The 22347-nt window shown below is 34.4% G+C and overlaps 1 protein-coding gene across 21 annotated transcripts in view; it reads right to left on the bottom strand.

Moving 5' to 3' along the window:
* The window catches only part of LOC105210443 (adenylate cyclase, terminal-differentiation specific), a 30155-nt gene that overhangs the window by 5840 nt on the left and 1968 nt on the right, over window positions 1-22347 (bottom strand). For 12 of the 21 annotated variants that reach the window (XM_029039150.2, XM_011181409.3, XM_054228963.1 and 9 more), the window contains exons 2-7: window positions 20341-20559; window positions 11492-11557; window positions 2810-2983; window positions 2362-2740; window positions 443-535; window positions 3-80 (exon numbers count right to left, since the gene is read on the bottom strand). In XM_029039150.2, the coding sequence (XP_028894983.2) occupies window positions 3-80; window positions 443-535; window positions 2362-2740; window positions 2810-2983; window positions 11492-11557; window positions 20341-20420 (870 nt within the window). In that variant the 5' untranslated portion in view covers window positions 20421-20559. Of the gene's footprint in view, window positions 1-2; window positions 81-442; window positions 536-2361; window positions 2741-2809; window positions 2984-4026; window positions 4065-11491; window positions 11558-20340; window positions 20560-22347 lie in introns of those variants that run through there. The other 9 variants (XM_054228961.1, XM_054228965.1, XM_029039157.2 and 6 more) reach the window with 4 other exon arrangements.

Here is a 22347-nt window from a genome sequence, read left to right as displayed (position 1 = left end):
ACATCATATTGATGATAAGACAACCGATTCACGTTCGTGTATGAATTATATTTCGGTGAGGGTGTATGCGCAACTGGCTCCTGTGCGTTGGTGGTAGTGGTGTCAGTAGATAAAAAGGATATAAATTGGCAAAATGAAAATAAAATTAGTATGTTATCATATTAAGTTTGTGTTGTTATTGTAATTTTTTGTAATTGAAATTAATGAATTGATGAATTTGCTTTAAAGAAGCAAGAATTTTAAGCTACGGTTTTTGAAAAAACAAACTAATTATTTCACAAATTGCTACGAATTATTAAACTAAAAGAAAAACTACGAATTATCACAAAAATACGTTAAAGAATGTCTAAGCATTAAAAATGAAGCAACAAAATCAAAATCACGCTTAATTCATTAAACGAAAGCAACTACAGTGAATAATTGCCGTTAGTTTGCGAAATACCTGTGCGGGTGAGGCCGGTTTTGAGACCTCGTTGCTTTTACTGGGCTCGCTGGCGCTTTCCTCAGTATTTGCCGGACTATTTTGTGTCGAGGGCTTTTGAGCGCGTTTAGATAATATTAGTTTTGCAATTAATTTTAGTATTTCAGTTTAGTTTTGAAACGTATATTTCAGTTTTTTGAATTGAGCAGTTCCGTTTTGTTAGCATAAATAAGAATTATTATTAATTATTAGTGGGATTAAATGGCATTTGTTCTGAATTTAATCATTTAAACTACTGCTATTCTAAGAAAATTAAGAATGTTATTTTTAAATAGAAAACAGTTTTAGAAACCATATTTAGCTTTATAAACAGTGATGGTCATATAATTAGTACTAGTAAAAAAATATAAAAATTACTGCAGAAGTCTACTAACACAAATACATTCACTTTACTAATAAGGACTCTAATAGTCTTATATTAAGTCTATAACTTTGCTTCCGCCGTTTTCCAATAGATGTCTATAGGGTCAAGCAATGGTCGATTAAATCGATTAAATCGTTTTATATCGATCTTTGACATTTGTGTCAACATTAACCCAACAAAATATTTGTAGAGATCTGTTTACATCCCAAACTTATTCTCAATTGAAAATGTCACTTTTTGAGCCGAATTCTCGACATTTACGGAAATTTTGCTTTTCTTTTTTAATTCCAAGAAAAGTGAGGCTGAGGCTCATCGACATTTGTAACCGTTTTTATACAAAAAAAAAGCCTTAAATTTACAAAAAAATGGCGGAAGCAAAGTTGTAGACCTAATATATCTCTAAATTTCTTATTATATTTATATACTTCATGAATTTCTAGTTAATAATTTTAAATAGTTTTCCTACTTTTATAACAATGTCCAGATTTCTCGTTACATTCACGATCTAAATCATTTTAGAATTATTTCCTAAATATCAGGTTTCTAAATACCACTTTGAAATATCTAATGGTTCATTACTATTAGTAATAAAATTTACTTAATTTATAAGACGTAATATAAAATCACGCCTAATTGCCAAAAATTTGCTAAAGTTAAAAGTAACATTTTCTAGAATAAAATTTTGAGTTAAATTCTGAAAGTATATTTCCAGTTCATTAAAGGGAACTGAAATTCTAGAAACTCAGTATCTGGAAGCCAATATCTTATAGGTTTCATAAATAAAACTTGGACTTTTGATTCGATCATATAAAGGGGTTTTCAGTAAGATACAACGTCGAGTCAAAATTAATAAAACTTACAACCGAGATTCGGAGTCGGTGACCTCAACTTTCAGATCGGTCGGGTCATTTCTGCCTGAATCCCAATCAATGGGATGCCTCGGTCCTGCGATTTGTCGCCATTAGACTATTTCCTGTGGGGCTGAGTCTGGCCAGCGACGATTGATGAACATCGTAAGAATATGGAACGTGAAATTGTAGCAGTATCGGCCGATTTATGCTTGAAAACCGTCGAAAATCAGGTGATTTCAGGACTCAGGTGTCTGAAATCATAAGTTTGCCAACCTTTGATCTTTAATTTGATATCAGAACAGTGAGCACGTAAGATTGCTCTGTTCTCTTCGAATATTCGGTTCTTATAATAACCATTTCTATTTATTTATTTGACCATCACTGTATTTGCTATATACTAAATATTTTGTAAATGGATTATTTGATTTCGATTAATTTTCGAGTTCTCAGTTCCTAATAATTCAACATAAAGACAGTGAATACCAGTGTTATAAGACTAGACTAGTATTTAACAACTACCATAGATAAGAGTACACAGACTAATGTGACTGAATATGCAACAAGTGTCGATATGAATTGGTGTAATGTTCATTACAATAATGCTACAAGCATCAATGCCTCTTGGAAGGAGCCATCAACCGTAGCTTGCACCAGCATAAAATTACCTCTTTCATTGGACTGGAACTGCGTCGTTGTTGTTGTTGATACTGTTGCGGTGACGGATGGTGTTGATATTGTGACGCTTGTTGCTGCTGCTGTTGTTGTTGTTGTTGCTGTTGTCTATGTTGTGGCGGGTAGTGATTTTGTTGCGCTTGTTGTTGCTGTTGCATTTGTTGTTGTTGCGGTGGCGATGGTTGTTCGTACCTTGACGGTGGTTGTTGTTGCGTATAGCTATCCTCATAGACATCTTCTTCTTCGCGCGTACCACCACTGCCACTGCCGCTGCCACCGGCGCGCAACGCCTCATCGAGCTCCTCTTGCGTCACCTCCACATTATCCAATTTCTTGAGATTCGGCAAGGCGCGTAGCACTGTTTGGCGATAGCTGTTAGGAGGGAGAAAAAAACATTTTTTCGTACGTTTTGATATTTAGAAAACTCCTTGCAGAACTTACCTGGGTCCCACTCGATCACAGCATGGGTTCTCCTCCAACCACAAGTACTTGAGTACGGGCAAGTTTTGCAGATAAGCGATTTCATTAATATCCTGTATATTGTTTTTACGCAAATATAATTCCTGAAGTTTTAGGCAGTCTTCGAATGGTTGCAATGTGGTTATTTTATTGACACTGAAAGAAGATGAAAAAATGTGATGAAACAGGATAAAATACTCGTAAAAATATTTAATGCGGGTCAACTTTATAATAATTTATCTCATATACATCTCACTTTAAAAACGATGTCCTAACCTACATATTATAAATCCATACAATTATCTCCTGTCCATATATACACCAAACCAAGACTCACAATAAAATTTGAAGATCAATAGGGGTAATAATTACGGAGAGGTTAGGTCCAAGCTCTAATTTTATTGAAAGAACTTATTATTTGCTAACATACTATAGATTTAGCAACACAAAATCTTAGAGGTCCAAATAACCCGATGTTTATGAAGAAAAATTTTTTGGAGAAGAAATAAAATACCAGATTGAAATATCTAAAGGTTGCATAGATACCATATAGAGGTCCAATAACGTCAAATGACCTTCAGTATTTATAAAATCAGATGGAACCCAAAGTGGTGACGCCGCCAAGGTATTAAAAGAAGTTAAATGTTTTCAAATATTTCTTAATTATAGCACTAAAAGAGATCAAATTCTCTAATTCTTACAAGAACTGACTTTGATATCGAAAACAATGCCTTTAGTATATTCGAAATCAGCCCGAACCTGTTACCATGGCATCTTGATCTGGGTTATGAACCCGAATGCAGTAAGTTTCATTTTCATTTTGTAGCTCAACTTCAGAAAAAAATTATTGTTATTCTACCCTTATGTAAAAGTAAGCTCTCTATCATCAATAAGTGTCTTTTCAAACCGTTTTACATAGTTCAATTATTTTATAAAGCCTGAGAACAGTCTCTCACAAAGAAAATCCAAACACAAAGAAAGAACCATGAAATGTACAACTATACTTTCTTTGTTCTTTGTTTTATTGTTTCCTGGAATTATTTTTCTTGTTTTAATCAAAAGGCACGCTTAGTGGTCAGCTAATGACTCACTATTACTGTGGAATTCCTCAAATACAGTTACAATTGTTTCACTTCTTATCAATTTTTTTCATTTGACGGCATTTATTTATTTTTTATTTTACTCTGACATCAGCTAACCGTAATTGTAATGCTGATATCATCACTCATGCCGGTTTCAGATCATATTATCAGCTAATGTTTGCCCAATTTACGCTGACCTCAGGCTTACACAGTAAAAAAAAAACGACTAAATTGGACAACGAAGTAACAAAAGAAAGCAAAAAGAAGAGAGCAAATGAGCTTTAACCTGTAAGCTGGCGCACAGTCAAAGCAGCTTCTCTCAGTCTGAACTGAGTAACGAAGCGGCTTTAGTGCTTCCGAGTCACTACAATGCCGTTAGAGCCGGGCATGCGGGACTAATGTGCCCACCTGCTATGGAGTCTAAATCATATTATGTACCTATTTTACGAGTCATCATTATTTATTTTCTGTTTTCACACACACAGTACATACATATATGTATGTATATGATTTTGTTTTCTTTTTGCAGCTGTGTTCATCGAATTATATATTTTTTTCTTTGAATTTAAGTAACCTTGCGCTTGAATAATAGGCTAACCAGAAACATATGTCTTTAGGTTGAAAAGTAGGTAAAGTTTAGAAATACAAATGTAAATAGTCATTATATTTTCTATTTTTATTTTTAAACCAACAAATAATATTTATCGAGAAAATATTCAGGCACCCAAAAAAGTTGTAAGTTCTCAAACAACGGATAGCTTGAGAGTATAATCCCTTAGCAAGTTTTTCTAAAGTCCCATAGTAAAAACTTATCCAGGCTGAATATAAGAATTAAACGTCTGGCCATATGGGAGCAGCTCATTCATAGTGGATGATTACCATCCCATTCCACCAAACACACAGCAAAACCTTCCTGGCCGTCAATCCCGGCTTGGCCACTGTTTGGGACGATTCACCGGCCTTCGACCACAACCGTTTTCGCTTGATATTATCGTATGAGATCCATTTTTCGTGGCTAGTCACCATCCGCTTCAAAAATGGGTCGAGTTCGTTCCGTTTCAGCAGCATATCGCAGGCGTTGATTCGGTTCAAAAGTAGTGTATCTAGCCTTCTGCAGATGGCTTAAAATGGTTTGGTGACTAACTCCCATCTCCTGGACGATGTCACGAGATGCCACATGCCGATCTAACTCGATGTTTTCCATGATTTGATCGGTATCCGTCGTCGCAGGTCTTTCGCCGGCTGGCTTGTCCATGGTGTCGTGTATTAGATATACACTCAACGTTTTGTAAATGAATAGTGAAGGTAATTTTTTGATTTTTTACATCGACTTCGAGGATATAGACTCTACCTCGGGTCCAGTGCAACTAGGAAATATAAAATCATAAAATACCGAAAGGTAGGTCAAAAAAATACTTGCTCTGATTCGAAGCAGACAACTTTCACTCAGATTTATTGGTACTTAAATCAAATTCGAACACATAACTAGATCGAGGCTTAGCTCGGTTCCACATATTAGAAAAATATTTGGAAGATGTTATGGATGTAACAAGAACTTGGATTTCCTATATGTCAAAAAATTCTGCATCAAAGTGAGGAATTACTATCACAAAATGAACCAAAAAACTAAGAAGCTGTTAGTGCAATAGAAATGCAGTTGTAGCTTGCGAAACCCGAAAACACGCAGAGTTTATTGCAATTCTTCCTCACTATAAATAGACTTGCAGGAATGTGTGTCCATTTTTTATTTTTCCGACCACCGGACTAAGTAGAAGCCTATTTATACACACATATCTAAGCTGTATTATGGATGCAACACATGTGTGTCTAAAGTACTTAATTAGTCTTAAAAAGCAGAATGAAAGTTCTTTGATTTCAAATTCCAATCTATTTTAGCAACGAACTCTGCAACGCTCTCTCATTCAGTTTTCCAATAGGGCATCGTACACTCTTTATCAGCCTATTAAATAATCATTAATCAGTGGGGAAAAAAACGTTGATCAGCGTTGGCATGACTGACGTTCACGTAGAGCGTTAACCGGCAATCAAGAGAATTGGTAAGCAAGTCAGTTCAGTTCGGATCATTTATTTACAGAACTGCTTAACTGTTTATTGTTATATATTGTATGAGGCACGAGTGAAAATGAGTGTGTGTATGTATGTACATATGTATGTCTAATAGATAATCTTCTTAAATGGCCCTTGCTATGTTTTTGGGCAAATATAGGACAGCAGCTTTTTCAATTGACGGGAGAAGTCATTTAACTTGAGGGCGTATTCTGATCTAGGATTTTGAAAAAATCTATTTTTTTGGATATTTCGAAAGTTTAGACTTTCAATTCAGCCGATTTTGTGACGTGGCCGATTTTGTGGTCCGAGCCGGCCGATAGGTCTCCTAAACTTTAAACGCGTTTTCTACTTTTTTGGAGGTGGTTGACATGATATCTCAAGTTCTACTGAACCGATTCCTTTGAAATTTGGTATATATCTTATTTATACAATGCTCTATCGAGTCTGCCTTGGATTTCCAAAAATTTTGATTTGAAGTATTTTTAAAAAATTCGAAAAGGTCGAAAAAATAGGTTAAAAAAAATGTTTTTAAAGTCGACGCCATTTTGTTATTTTTTTTTTTTTTTGAAAATGGTCAACAAGACGACATCCTTACTAATAAAGAATCTTCTTGTTTTTTGTATTTTAGATTTTTACAAGGGTTGAAATCACGTCAACCAGGACGCACCGTTTTTTTTTGAAGCCCCCACTCCACCGGCCCGTATCTCTAATTTGTGTTAACTCTAGATGAAGGCTGGTTGAGGTTTATATATTTAAATATATAAATTTAAACAAATAAACCTCAACCATAACTATTCGAACAATATTTCAATTTACAGATAAGGAATCACTTGGGACAGATCTGATATATTATAGCGTATAAGCCTGGGATCACTTTATATGTCAGGAAAGTACCGTCCAAATTATTTCTGACCTGTTCCTAAAGAAATTTGTGAGATCTTGAGCGAATGCCTTGAGAAGTTACAAAAGGGTTAATGAGCACGCTCAACAGGTTTCGTTATTTCCTCTTACGTACCAAAAACCGTTACGGAAATGAATTTAAATAATATCTAATAAAATATAAATTATCGCACAGGTGGTATGCGCGTATGGAATTTGTGCTAATAATAACTGATGTATTCATAAACCAGTTCGAAGTTTGGCATCAAATGTAAAAACAACAATAAAAAAATCTTAAACTTCTGCAAGGTTTCAGCAGAATATATGAATAAGAATTTATTTTTATTTGGCAATATAAACTTTAAAATTTATTAGCAAACCAACAGCGCTGACTAGTTTATGACTTACAAAAAGCCAATCAAATGAGCGTACTCTAAACTTCGAGTCTAATGACATCTGTTCGCCATCAATGCCTTAGGAAACTTGTTGCTCGCCTACACACCAACACACACTCAGACAAACAGAGAGATATTTGCTAGCAAAAACGCCATAACGCTTCCACAGTCTTCAATTACGTGTGCGCCAAAAGCGTTTTAGCCATATTTGCACATTGCTCGGGTGCGCTGAGCAGCGTTTTCAATCAAACTACTATCAAACCCCCATGCACACATACATATACTATTTGAATCATATTACGTAAATAAATATACGACACGCTGAGCGATTTTTCGCGTTTTCTTTATTCAATTCTGAGCACACTTCACTACGGTTTCGATCAATTGCCTTTTGCTATAACTAATTATGCAAGAATATTCGTACACAAATAGCTATATAGCCAACTCTGTGTGCGTATCTATTAGAATTAAGTAGTTATATATGTATGTAATTTACATATTACTGTGCGTGGGCCTGCGCAACCACGTTCTAGGCATAGAGTACTAAATGATTTAAGTTGATTTTGAATTTTATAAGCGCTGCGAACGCAATGAGCTGTGACATGGGCCTGGCAAGGCAGTTATTGTCGATTGTCACCGAATGTACAAATAATATTGTAAGCAAACATGCATATGAAAATAATATATGCTTCGATACAGTGGTGTCCAGCTAAAAGTTACACTGCACTATGCACTCAAAAAAAAATGTTAAATTAGATTTAATGTTGGAGAAAAAACTATCAACAAAGACTATCGAATAGCACTTTTTTCCAACTTATTTTCAAAATAAAAAGAAACATTGTAGAACAATCAAACCTGAAAACTTTACCCACTTTCGTTAAATCAGAATTTACACCATCTACTTTAGCCAGTATGAATATACCGAGCTTAAAGTCTTCTCTATGATATTGAAAAGACTAAAGAAGTAACAAGAAGTTAAAGTTCAAACCAATATCAAGCTAACGTATTAACAAAATAGTGGTATTAGAAACTAATTACCAGCCAATCAGACTAATACGAGTACAACAGAATTATCTGCAATGTTCAGAACTTGAGCCTTTAGTATATGTACATTTTTAAGTGATTTTTACATCAAAGAGAAACTGAAGAAGTGACTATAAGGAGACCATAACATCAATCAAACAAGTTCAAAATGTAGGTTATAGATCCAGATTTTTTCTTTCACCAACTAAAAGTGTCTACCTCATTTTACCAATTCCTCAATAGAAGCATTGGTAAAGTATTACTAGCGATAGAAGAATAGTAAAAACTGTGATGAAAAATTGTGCCTTTATCAAATTTTTTACGGTAGAGCCAATACAATTTACATAAGTTTCTTGAAAAAAATTATTTACACTTGAATTGCACACTACCAAATTGATAGTCGACTCTTCCCACAACGACTTGATACGAAATTCTGAAAAATTCTGATTGCTACTTTTTGGTTCCATATAAAATATTGTACGCAAATATTTCTGGATCGTTTGCTATCCGATTAGCCCTTCTATTTCGCACTGCTTTTCAAGGACTGTTTCTAAGAAACCAGCTCTTAGAAAGAACTTTTGGTTTTTGATCGAGAATCGGAATGTAATCCAATTTCCGAAAAAAGATTCATCCAACGTGAATTAGGAACCAAATATTTTTGAAAAAAAGAAATTGCTTTAAGAGTACATCAAATCGCTCTATGACGGATATAATAAGTTTAATATTTCTTCCCACCAGTTAATTGCTGCCTTTTTCACTCTTAATGTGGAACTTATGGAGATAGTATCAATAAAACATCAAATCACATACGAGGTGTGTTCACAAAATAACAGTACTTTTCGGTATTTGAAAAAACTAGGCGAAATAGTTCCCACTTGATATGATGCATTTATATCAGTACTTTTTCCAATCATCGAAACACTTCTCAAATCGACTTTTAACCCTTAAGATAGTCATAATATTTGGAAAAGCAAAATGTCACAAGGACTCATGTCTGGCGAATATGGAGGCTGGGAAATCGTTACAGTATTGTTTTTGCCCACGAATTACGAACAACACATTAAGTGTAGGCTTTGAACAAACGAAAATCGCCAAGCTCATAAAAACACGTCTAACCTTAGCGGTTGCTATAGACAAAGTAAACAATGAATACAGCTAAAATTTTAACAATTGGACTCTCCAAATTCGTGAAATTTTAATGCTTACAATTCCCGATGAATTTTTGAACACACCTAAGATATTCATATTTCTTATTATTTCAAACAAATTTTTAATCACGCCCTTGTAATCATATATCTAGCCACGACTGTCTTAATAATTCATATCTCTTTGGCTTTTGCTTTTCAGTAAAGTGCTCCGTCATATTGTTAGCATAACTATGCGATCTGTCCATAATACATACACATACATACAATTTCGCGCACACTCATATAAATATATAAGTAAATATATTTCGCATGTACATTGCCACCAAAGTTAAGTGCTGCTTGTTCATCGCATAAGCGGCCTTGACAATCAAATTACGTTTTTTCGTCGACTTTTTTTTAGCACTTTTGCCTCCTCCAATTCAATGCAATGCTGACGACTACCGTGGCCCTTTTATGGTAATGTGAGACAGGAAATCAGTACAAAAGAAATTAATCTCAGGCATTCTTCAGTGGGTGCTTGAGCGCAGTAACATGTGTGCTCCACTTATCGATACATATGTGTGTCATATGGTGGCCATCGATTGTATGGAAGTGTGATCAAAAATTGCTATACACATATAAACACACATACATACATACTGTGGGAGAATACTTATATCTATTTATAAATGCGCTTTTATATGCATGCCTTTATTTGGCGATTTGACAAACTCAGCTTATGGCAGTAATAATGAGCAATCGACGCGGTTTTGGAATGGAAATTTTTTAGACTGCTGACTGAGATGGACGATAATTAGTGAGGGCATTTTTTATAAATTGCATCATAATTATTAGATTTGTAGTAAACTGCAATTGAAGGTGTGGCAAAGCGAATTTAAATGTCACCTTATTTGGACGGCAGGGCTGGAGGTACTTTAGTATTTCTCATTTAAAGGTATAATAGATTTCTAGGAAAAGATTTCACGTGCTAGATAATAAAGCTAGACTTTTATGTATTTTGCCATCGATGAACTACTAAGAAGGTACTATCGATTCATTCGCATGAATATTGGACTAAACTAAATTTTTTCGAGAGATTGAGCTATAAGTAAAAAAATTTTATTCTCTGATTTTCGAAGTATTCGAAGTATATCGAAATATTTAGTTTCGAAGTTCGAAAAAATATTTTTTTTTAATAATTAATAATATGATCAACATTTTTTTCTTATTTCAATGGTGTATAAAACTTTTCGCTCAAGCTTATATGACAAATTTTATAAGGGGTCCATTATTTTTCACATATACATTTTTTATTTTTTTTTTCGAAGATCTAACTTCAACTCTGTAAATAATAAAATATATTTTTTTTTTTAATTTTAAATCCTTTTTTCGAACTTAGAGGCCAATTATTTCGATTTCGGAACTAACTTCGAAAATCTGAGAATACCCTTTTTTCTTATGACTCAATCTCCCGGAAAACATTAGTTTGGTCCAAAGCCCAGAAAAAATCTCGATTTTGTCGTATGCTTTGAGATTTAAGATGCACGAGTCTAAATCACCACGCTGTAAAGCCGACTTAACCAGATATGATCAGTTGAAGAAGAAACAGCCCGTACAACCAACCAAAATTATTCCTTAACGATCTCATTCTAATGCGTGTTGTTTTATAGAACTGAGATTCGTAAAAAATAGTACTGCCAATGAGTATGGCTACCAAATTGTATGTTTTTAAAAATTACGTCATATATACCCGCATCTCCGTTCAACGAAACTATCAACTTTTACCAAGAAATATTTCTAGTCTACACAAATCAGTTCTCTAGTTATAACCCGTTTCATTCCATATAATTAATCATGTATTTATCTATTATTATCTAATGTTAGAGATTGTCAACTTCCTGCTGTGTTCGAAAGAGATTTATCTCAACCAACCTCGGTTTACCCCACCATTTGCGAGCCGCCTGCGTCATAATTTTTCAACTCATAATATAAGCTTATTTTTGCGTATTTTTTGTACGAGTATATATGTATATATATATATATATATATATATATTGCTAACTTATTTCATTTTTATATTTGTCTTACCTTAACGCCAAAACCTCCACACCACGCATTCTTTTAATTATGGAGACATCGCTGAGATCACTTCCCCTGCAAATAGTGAAAAAGAAAGCAAAAAGCATTGTTTAATTAAAACTTGTTATGTATCAATTTATCTATGATGTAGTAGTCTCTATTGTTTATTTTGCGTTTATTTTGGTAATTAATTTTGTTATGAGTTAGCAATGCAAAGACAATCACCCCAGAGAAGGAAAAAGTTCGTTTCCTCCCAGCATAATGTTTAATAAATAAGAAATAATTTGATATTTGAAACTTGAAGCATGAAAATGTGTAATGAAGTTGATTCATATATATATTATAAAAACAAAGTAATGCTTTCATATTTTAAATTGAGACCAACTAGAGGGTATGATTTAGAAAATATTCTTGGTGACTTGAAATTCGATATCCCGCGCCGATCGAATTATATAGGAAATGAATGAACTTAATACCGTTTGAAAATTCCTCCAAAAATGAGTAAGTTTCATAAAAAGCATAAACCGGATTGAGAATTTTTTTTGAAAATTAATTCAAACCAATATTATAATAACACTAAGAAACAGTGACAGGAGACAATATTGAATTATAAAAATCCCATTTCTGATCATCGTAAAACGCCGTCTATATACCAATAGTATACCGAGGAATTATGAATTAGATGATTGAATATAGAAATTATTTTCTCGTCGCTCGGGTATAGTAAGATACCCTGTTTTCAGAATATTCAATCCACGTATTATCCGATGGCTTTAAATAAAAACTTGATAATGACGCTTGGAAGATCATCAATTTGAATGAGATTACAACAGTTAAGAGAAGTAAAACCACAACATTTCTAAAACCAAAAGTATGGCTTATTATTATGTGGGACCTAGAAAACACGAAATTCCTTTTAATGAGGACCACAAGAATGACCATAAAAACTATTAAATGTAGAGAGACAATGCAAGCGCCAAAGCTTTCACGCCATTATGCAGCTGCACCCGCCATAAGAACTGCATTCTTACAAGGAAATGCGACCAAACCAGTTTATATGCACTTCAATGTTGCTACAAATACATATTTAGCTACTCAAATAACACCTGGTAAGAAATTTTTCACCAAAAGAAGGAGCAAAATGTCGAAAAGAGAGTTACGGCAAATCGATGTTTCTCCAATGGAACTACCAATAGTTATATATTGACACTACGAAGAGAAATATCTAGACTAAAAGTGAAAAAATCGAATCCATTGAACGGAAGTACTATCGATAATAATGGATGTTTTTTAGACGTGTAGTTTTCAATGAGGCAATACTTTTTTCGGAGTTGGTCATTTGATAGCTGTTACTTAATTTATACTCCGTTTGGTTTGCCATTTGGTAATGAACAGACTTATTCCGGAACAATGATTTTGCTGACACACGATCCACGTTGCTACAAAAAATGGTCTAAAATTGGACCTCTCGGCTGATATTTATTCCGCTGCGGCGATTACTTGCCAAAATCGTTTTTAAAACATAATGGCAAACCCTTATCTTTATAATAAAGCTAAATTATTGGCCATAACTCTTCTTTTTTCTTCTACTATCACTCTTTCCCCACAATTTCTTACAGGTTCCCCTTGCAGGCTTAATTTTAAGCTTGTGTGCGGCTAAAAGAGTGTGTCACGCTTGGAAAAGTCAACGGCAGCGGGTTAAGTGGAAAACGCTTGTCCGTTGGCATGAACTCCATATGCATGGGAAAAGCATTAATATGGTAGAAGTATTTGAACCAGAAGCTAGAAGTTAAAATCAGGTAAAATATGCGCATTAGATTGCCTCGGAACTAGCACGCCACGAGTGAACATGTAACTTTGGTTCAGATTGTTGATACTTTCAATAAGATAAAGCAGGCTTGTAAATGTGTGTATGTATTGTAACAATAATTAGTTCTACTGTTTCAAAAGTAGGGCTAATTTTTTCATGAAGGGCAGACATTTGCTTTTTTATTAATAAGATTCATCGCACATATTTTTTTTACAAAAAGTTAGACGTTGATGCTAAAATCACTAGAAAAAAATGGATAGGCAAATCACAGGTTTTAGAGTAAGGCGGATACTCTATTTGTTTTTATATATTATTTGATTAGATTTGTAAATATATGAGCCAGTCTTTACAGATATTGGTATCCGTAATTAATGGTACATGTACCTCATATATACCCACATACAAAGTTATATTTGAACTTTATATGTACATCCAGCATACTTTATAAGTAAAAAACATAGGCATTGTAGGTAGATACATTAATGCATTCGCCATGCATTGGGACAAACAAGCAACACCCATAAAAAGAGCTATCTTAACGGAAACTTAACGAGAAATCTTAGATTTACAAGAGAAGACCCCATTTATGGTGCTTTGGTGAAAGTTCGTAGAAAGAAGTTGGCGGCGGCACATAAGCCATAGGTGCACTTAAACCTTCATGACTATGTATGAGCAATATACATACATACGTATGTGTATAACTGACTGTGTATGTATGTATATCGCACGTACTAACACGGCACAAGAAGCACTTTGACTTGGGGTCTTCATTTAAATTCCACTTTAAGAGCTGAAATTATTCACTGCAGCGCTGCTGAATGCACGAATTTACTTTTCCACCGTAGGCATCTGTGTTGTCTTCATACATACATATGTATGTACACATTAAAAACTAACAATTAGAAATTAGTTTTTACATTTTGTATGTATGTACTCGTGTCTAAAGAGTTTAGAGACTTTCTCATTCAAATGAATTTTCAATTTTCTACAACAATACGCTTTTCAAGGCTCTTAAGAAATTAGGAACATAGAGTAGTAGTTGTATCTATGTAGACTCATTGAGCGATTAACATTTTCATGATGGATAACGTCGGATTGAAGTGTGAATAAATGTATATGCTTATGTACATATATGTGTTTCTGACCGTGTATATATACATTTGATTAAGTATGATTAATTGTTATAGTTGTTAAACATACACACTCACACATACATATGTACATACAAAGCAGTGTGTATGTGTGTAGAAAGTTTGAATTGTTCCCGGAAAAATTATTTGAAACTTACTAACTTTCAGTGAAATGTTTAGCTTCATTTCTGCCCACAAGGGTTACAAATCCATAAATATAAAAAGATATAATATGTAAGAGAATATATATAAAGAGTGTATTTTTATAGACATTAATGAAATAAAACGTATTATATATAATTTAATATTATAGCCTAAAATTTAGCTTAAGATAAGGGTTTGCCATTATATTAAGAAAATGATTTCGGACGAGTGACCGCTGCGGCTGGCTCGAATAAATCCCAACCGAGAGGCCAAATTTTGGACAACTTTCGCCGCATGTTAACAATAAACGTTGTTCCGGAGTAAGTCTGTTCATTATGAAACGGCAAACCATACGAATTGAAAACCACATGTCTAAAAAAACCCCGTTATATATATGTATCAGAAATTAATACATTTTACCTAACAAAAAAGTCTCCTCAATATTATAATATTTAATATTGATTAGTAAAAAATTACCATATCATGTCATTAATTTCTCAACTCATACAAACTACCCGAAAAATAAATAAAATAAAAACAAGAAAGGAAGGGCTAAGTTATTTATTTAACTTTATTTATATTATATAATACACAATTTGACCTACATATTCGTCATATATATTGTATAAAGCCTATTAAAAGTTGGAAACCCTAATATTATATTAGAAGCACCGAGGTCCTCATGTTCGATATATGGGGTCTTGAAAACCTATGGACCGACTTCGGCGCTTTTTAGAAAGGGGCTGCCCCACTATAAATGCAGAATTTATGCAAAGTTCTGCACCGATATCTTCACTAGTGCTTACTTTATATATTGTAATGTAAACGATTCAGATGGACTTCAAAGGCCTGGTATATAGAAAGTAGGCGTGGTTGTGAAGCGATTTTGCCTATTTTCACAACATATCATTGGGATGTAAAGAAACTATTACAAACCAAGTTTCATTGAAATCGATCGAGTATTTACTAAGATATGGTTTTTGACCCATAAGTGGGCGACGCCACGCCCATTTTCCATTTTGTAAAAAAAGCTGTGTGTAGATTCCATCTGCCATTTCTTATGTGAAATTTAGTGTTTCTAATGTTTTTCGTTAGTGAGTTAACCCACTTTTAGTAATTTTCAACCTAACCTTTGTATGGGAGGTGGGCGTGGTTATTACCCGATTTCTTTCATTTTTGGACTGTATTAAGAAGTGGCTAAAAAACACGACTGCAGAAAGTTTGGTTTATATAGCTCTCTTGGTTTCCGAGGTATGTACAAAAAATCTATTTGGGGGCGGGGCCATGCCCACCTCCCCAAAAAAATTACATCCAAATATGCCCCTTCATAGTGCGATCCTTCCTATCAAATTTTATTTCCATAGCTCTATTTATGACTTAGTTATGACACTATATGTGTTTTCGGTTTTCGCCATTTTGTGGGCGTGGCAGTGGTCCGATTTTGCTCATTCAACCTTCCTATGGTGCCAAGAAATAAGTGTGCCAAGTTTCATCAGGATATCTTAATTTTTACTCAACTTACTCCACTCTTCACCCTGATCACTTTGGTATATATAACCCTATATCTAACTCGTTTAGTTTTGGGTGTTACAAACAACCGTTATTTGAACAAAACTATAATACTCTCTAGCAACTTTGTTGCGAGAGTATAAAAATTTAAATTAAAAGAAAATCTTCTCCACCAAAGTGCACTATATCCAAGACTATCACTTTTATTTTTTACTAGCTCAATTCAGTTTTCTGCCTACTTCCTACCCCCTAAGTATGATGACGTGATTATTCTAGGTTATCATCTATCACCTTACCAAATTTCATCAAAATCCGTGCAGCCGTTTAGGCGTGAAAGAGTTACAGACAGACAGAGTTACTTTCGCATTTATAATATTAATATGGATTTTGTTAAAATATCTCAAATATTAATCGATATACATATGCGGAGTAAAGCCCACCGTATTTTCGAAAAACCAATTATTAGGTATATGTGAGCTAGGGGAAGTTATAACCCGATTTTAATAATTTTTGGAACAAAGACCTACTTTTAGAAGAAAAAAATATCATCTGAATTACAATAAAATATCAGAGATTTACCGATATTTTCGGCGAAAAATTACCCTTAGGCACCGAGTTCTTCATGTTCGATATCGTGGTCCTTAAAAAGTAATAATCCGATTTCGACAGTTTTTTCACAAATGAAGCCTCAGATGATATACAGTATATGTATACAGTTTTATTCCGCTATCTTCATTGGTTCCTTTTTCCTTATGCATACATTATAAAGTGGAGAAATCAGATGGAATTCAAAATTGGGTTATATGGAAAGAAGTCGTGGTTATGAACCGATTTCGCACATTTTCTATTTGTGTCATCAGGGTGTCTAGAAAATATTATATACCAAATTTCATTGAAATCGGACGAGTCGTTTTTGATATATGGTTTTTGACCCATAAGTGGACGGATATCCGGATTTCAACTCGCATCGTCATCCTAATCATTTTGATATATAACCCTATATCTAACTCGTTTAGTTTTATGACTTACAAACAATCATTATGTAAACAAAACTATAATACTCTCCTAGCCACTTTTGTTGGTATTTGGCATATTTGTTTCTCCTTACTTTAAAAATAAATAAAAAAGCTATTTTTAATGTACTTATATGTGTACTGCAAGTAACTGCAGGTATGGAAGTATTCCCATATGTATTCTAAAAATAGTACACATGAATACTATAAAGACTTGCAGCGATATTTATTATTCAAAAGCTTGGAATTTGTTTAATTCATGAGTATTTTTATACCCTGTAGCTAACTAAATACATTTTATGTTTATCAAATTGCAGTGGCAAGTGATGCATGACCGCCATTGTATCAGCATACAGTTGCGAGCACTAAAATTGCAGTGGCAAACAACTTTTGTAATTTACATATGTTTTTTGCAAATCAAATTAGGTTGGTTATGTACTTAAAACCGAATCGTCAAAGAGGTACTCTTAATATGTACTTAATATAATTAATATGTACTTACTATAAGCTTCTTCGGGTGTTTAAATATTTCAAATGCTCTTTCGATAGCTATAACTGTGAAAATTTCTAAAATAACACTACGCGGCAAAATCTGATATTGGACCGGGAATTGGACCAAACTAATTTTTTCCAGGAGATTGAGGCATGAGTAAAAAAAATTGCATTCTACGATTTTCGAAGTTAGCCTCCAAAATCTAATATTTTTTTTCGAAGTTCGGAAAAACGCTTTTTTAAATAATAATTATTAATTACAGGATATAATTACTACTAAAAATATGGATATAATCAATATTTTCCTCTTAATTCAATGGTGTATAAAAATTTTCAGACAAACTTATTCCAAAAATTATATGAAGGTTCAAAGTTTGTTCTTCGAAAAAAATAAAATGTGTATTTTTTTATCGAAAAATACTGGACCTTTATAAAATTTGTCACAAAAACAATTATTTTCGTAATTAACCATTTTTTGAGAATTTTAAAGACACGTTGTTAAGAAAAAAATGCTAAACAATGTTTATAAAATCTTTTTTTTTTTGTTTTTGTAGTCAAAAGACATAAAAAATGTTATCTATACACATTGGTTGGTATTTCTTCACACGCCACTGTACACATTTATTATATAGATGTACTTGTACATATCGATCTTGTTTATGATTCGAGGGCAACGCCATTCGCAGGATTCGGCCGAGCGTGACCACTACACATTCACTTACAAATATACACATATACATACATAGCTATGTTTTGCATACACACATACAAACATATATATTTTTACATTCTCACACATCAATATGCATACAAAGTTATAAACTCCTTTCTAGTTGTAGACTGCTTTGTTGCAATTATGGGAGCCAATAAACTGCATAGTAATTAAATTCACCGCCTACAACAACAATAACAGAGTACATACTAAAACTGCAATTGCAATTACCAACACAGTGGACAATGGCTAGTAAAACAGCGAACAAGAGTGCAGAAAGAAAGGCGAGCGTTCATCAAATGCATAGCGTTGACAATGACGCCTCTTGTTGTTGTTGTTGTCGTAGAGAAGGCAATGACACCATCAGTGATGCCGCCAACCGCAACGAACAAACAATAGACGACAACAACAACAAGCAAGCAACAAAAATCATAACGATTATGATGATAATGCAATTGAACGAGCAGAGACTGGGAAAGACAAATTGTTTAATGTTCTCATGCAAGAATGTGTCCACAAATGTGTTGTATGAGGCAATAAATATGTATGTATGAGTACATAAATATTTATATGTATATGTATCCACATAGAGCTACTTTCTTTTAAGAATGTAGGGGAGAAATATATTTTAGAACATATTAAAATATTAAGCTTTCGAACATCAATTTTCGAAGTATTCATATTGACCCCATTCTATTAGAAGTCAATGGCAAAAGAGCACTTTTTAAAAATGTTTTTTTTTAGACTTGTTGTCTTAATGTTTTGGTGAAGAATTTAGATTTGTTATAAAAATAAGGGTTAGCCATTATGTTTTAAAAATGGCCTCCGCGTTGACTCGAATAAATTCCAGCCGAGAAGCTAAATTTTCGAAGACTTTTTGCAGCATTTGGGCAAAAAAAAAAATCATTTAAGGGATATTTTACAGCAAACTATGTCACATACACAAGGTTTAAAACTATTTCTAAGCCCTGGGGGAATCACAGATAACGCACAATTGAAAGACCAAAGCACTGACTGGTGGGTTTCAAAATTTCAAAATAAAAAAAAATATTGTCTTATTAAATAGTGCAATATGTTTAAAATATTTTCCAAAACTATCAAAACAATCCGAGTTATATACAAAGAGATATACCTTATGGAAGTTCTGTCCATCAGGACAGGCTCAAAGCTCAATTTTTCACGTAAATAAGGTCAAAAATTCAGCTCATCGTTCCATCGTCTGCGGTATTCGCCGTTGCCACTGTTCTGAGGACAATAAATCTTGCGCAAAATTTTCCTCTCGAAAACTCCTAGTGTCGTCTCATCGGATGTTGACATCGTCCCAGTTTCTGCACCATAAAGCAGCACGGGAATGATAAGCGACTTGTAGAGTTTGATTTTTGTTCGTCGAGAGAGGACTTTACTTTTCAATTGCCTACTCAGTCCAAAGTAGCACCTGTTGGCAGAAGTGATTCTGCGTTGGATTTCGAGGCTGACATTGTTGGTGTTGTTGATACTGGTTCCCTGGTATACGAAATTATCTACAACTTCGATGTTATGACTGTCAACAGTGACGTGGGAGCCAAGACGCGAGTGCGCCGACTGTTTGCTTGATGACAGGAGATATTTCGTCTTGTCCTCATTCACCTCCAGACCCATTCGCTTCGCCTCCTGATCCATGCGGGAAAATGCAGAACAAACGGCGCGGTTGTTGTTTCCGATGATATCAATATCATCGGCGTACGCCAGCAGCTATACACTCTTGTAGAATATTGTACCTTCTCTATTTAGCTCTGCAGCTCTTATAATTTTTTCCAGCATCAAGTTAAAGAAGTCACACGATAGCGAGTCACCTTGTCTGAAACCTCGTTTGGTATCGAACGGCTCGGAGAGGTCCTTCCTAATCATGACGGAGCTTTTGGTGTTGCTCAACGTCAACTTACACAGCCGTATTAGTTTTGCGTGGAAAGCAGCTTTAAAATCGACAAAAGGGTGGTGTGTGTCGATCTTATTTTACTTTTACAAGTAAATATATGTAAGTATGTATATAAGTAAATGTCATTACTTACCAGCAATTGAGCTTTTTGATGGACCCCAAATCGGATTGCTTGGAGCGAGCAATGACCATTTCCTCGGTGAGGCGTGTCATTGTTTATTTTCTTCTACTGCTTTTGTTTTTATGTTTTGATATTAGCACTGCTATGTATTACTGCTGTTGTTGTTGTATTTTTTGTAATTTTATTTATTTTATACAAGTTTGGTATCTTTTGTTTCGCGTACTTTTATTGCTGCAACCAAGTAGGAGAAAATAAATAAAACACTTCACTTCCACTTAATTAATGTGCACATAAGTACATATGTATCTCTTTGTTTGTGTATTTATATATAGGCGAGTCACTTTCGTAAGCGCCACGAGGCTAAGCCCAATTACACAAGTTAAATGCACAAACTACTGAAAAAATCAAACACACACACACAGTGTAGAAATGCCAACAGGTTTTAGCGTGGCTTGTTGTTGTTGCGTGGCAAACGCAAGCGTGTTGCTTTTCTTTCTTATTTGCCGCGATTTTCATATATGTTCATATGTATGTGTGTATATACGCACTTATCTACACTCATCAGATCGTTGCGTTTGCGTTTGCAACTCGTCGTAAAAGCTAAATGTGCAACATTGCAACTGTTGCAACAATGAGTTGACGCACCAACACGCTATAATACCCTGTTGCCGCGCTAGTTGTGTCGCTCTTTGCGCGAAAGCGTTTACTAAAATGACTAATACAACAAGCACTCATACACAGTTATCGTCAGCGTTAACCACAATAAATATTTCATTATGTCAGCTTTGCTATAATAATAGCCCCCTTCTGACCGATCGCTTTGCCTAAAGCAATCCTATATTACTACTTCTTCTACGTCTTCCAGCTATGAGTTGAGTTGTTGCCGCCTACATTCCAAACTACAAAAGTTCGCACTTTCAACAACAACAACTAGCACATGCATACTTGCAGTCATTTGTTGTTGCAGTTGTTGTTGTTACTGATTATAATTGCATTGATTGCGGCAAGTAAACTACCCTTTTGGAATGCATTTGTGAATTATAAAAGATTTTGCTCAAATATATATTTAAATGTACAGTAAAGCCACAATAAGTCGTACTTTTATTGATTTTGAATTTCGATTAAACGCTTAATTATTCAACTTCAATTAATACAAGACCTTGTATTAAGATAAATGAATTACTCAATCACAGAATTGGTATCAAAAACTTGTCAAAAGCTTAAAGAGCTTGAAAAATTTGATCTATTGTTTCAATCGTCGATTAAGTCTTAAGTTCAACAAGGCTGAATAACTATACTTCTTGAATCTATCCGAGAACTCAGAACTTATGGATCTTTTTATATATTGAACTGTAACAAATATATCGGGATGGTTCAACTACGTTAATCTAACATAGTCTCATTCTTGACAGTCATAACTTCGAAGTCGTAGATAATTGCGTATACCTGGGAACTAATATCAACAACACCAACAATGTAAGCCTCGAAATCCAGAGCAGAATCACTGTTGCCAACAGGTGCTACTTTGGACTGAGTAGGCAATTGAAAATTAAAGTCCTCTCTCGACAAACCAAAATCAAACTCTACAAGTCGCTTATCATTCCCGTCCTGCTTTATGGTGCAGAAACTTGGACGATGTCAACATCCGATGACTAGGAGTTTTCGAGAGGAAAATTTTGCGCAAGATTTATAGTCCTCAAAATTTTGGCAAGGGCGAATACCGCAGACGTTGGAACGAATAACTGTACGATTTATACGACGAGTTTGACAAAGTTCAGCGAATAAAAAGACAACGGCTACGCTGACTAGGTCAAGTTGTCCGAATGGACGAAAACAATCCTGCTCTAAAAGTGTTCGATGCAGTACCCGCCGGAGGAAGCCGAGGAAGGGGAAGGCCTCCACTCCGTTGGAGGGACCAGGTGGAGAGCGACCTGGTTACACTTGGGATCTCCAACTGGCGCCGAACTGCGAGGGAAAGAGAGGAGTGGCGCGCTCTCATCGATTTGGCTATAACCGACT

The sequence above is a fragment of the Zeugodacus cucurbitae genome, chromosome 4 (assembly GCF_028554725.1).
Source record: "Zeugodacus cucurbitae isolate PBARC_wt_2022May chromosome 4, idZeuCucr1.2, whole genome shotgun sequence".
NCBI classification, from domain to species: Eukaryota; Metazoa; Arthropoda; class Insecta; order Diptera; family Tephritidae; genus Zeugodacus; species Zeugodacus cucurbitae.
This window is presented reverse-complemented; position numbering and strand designations above follow the sequence as displayed.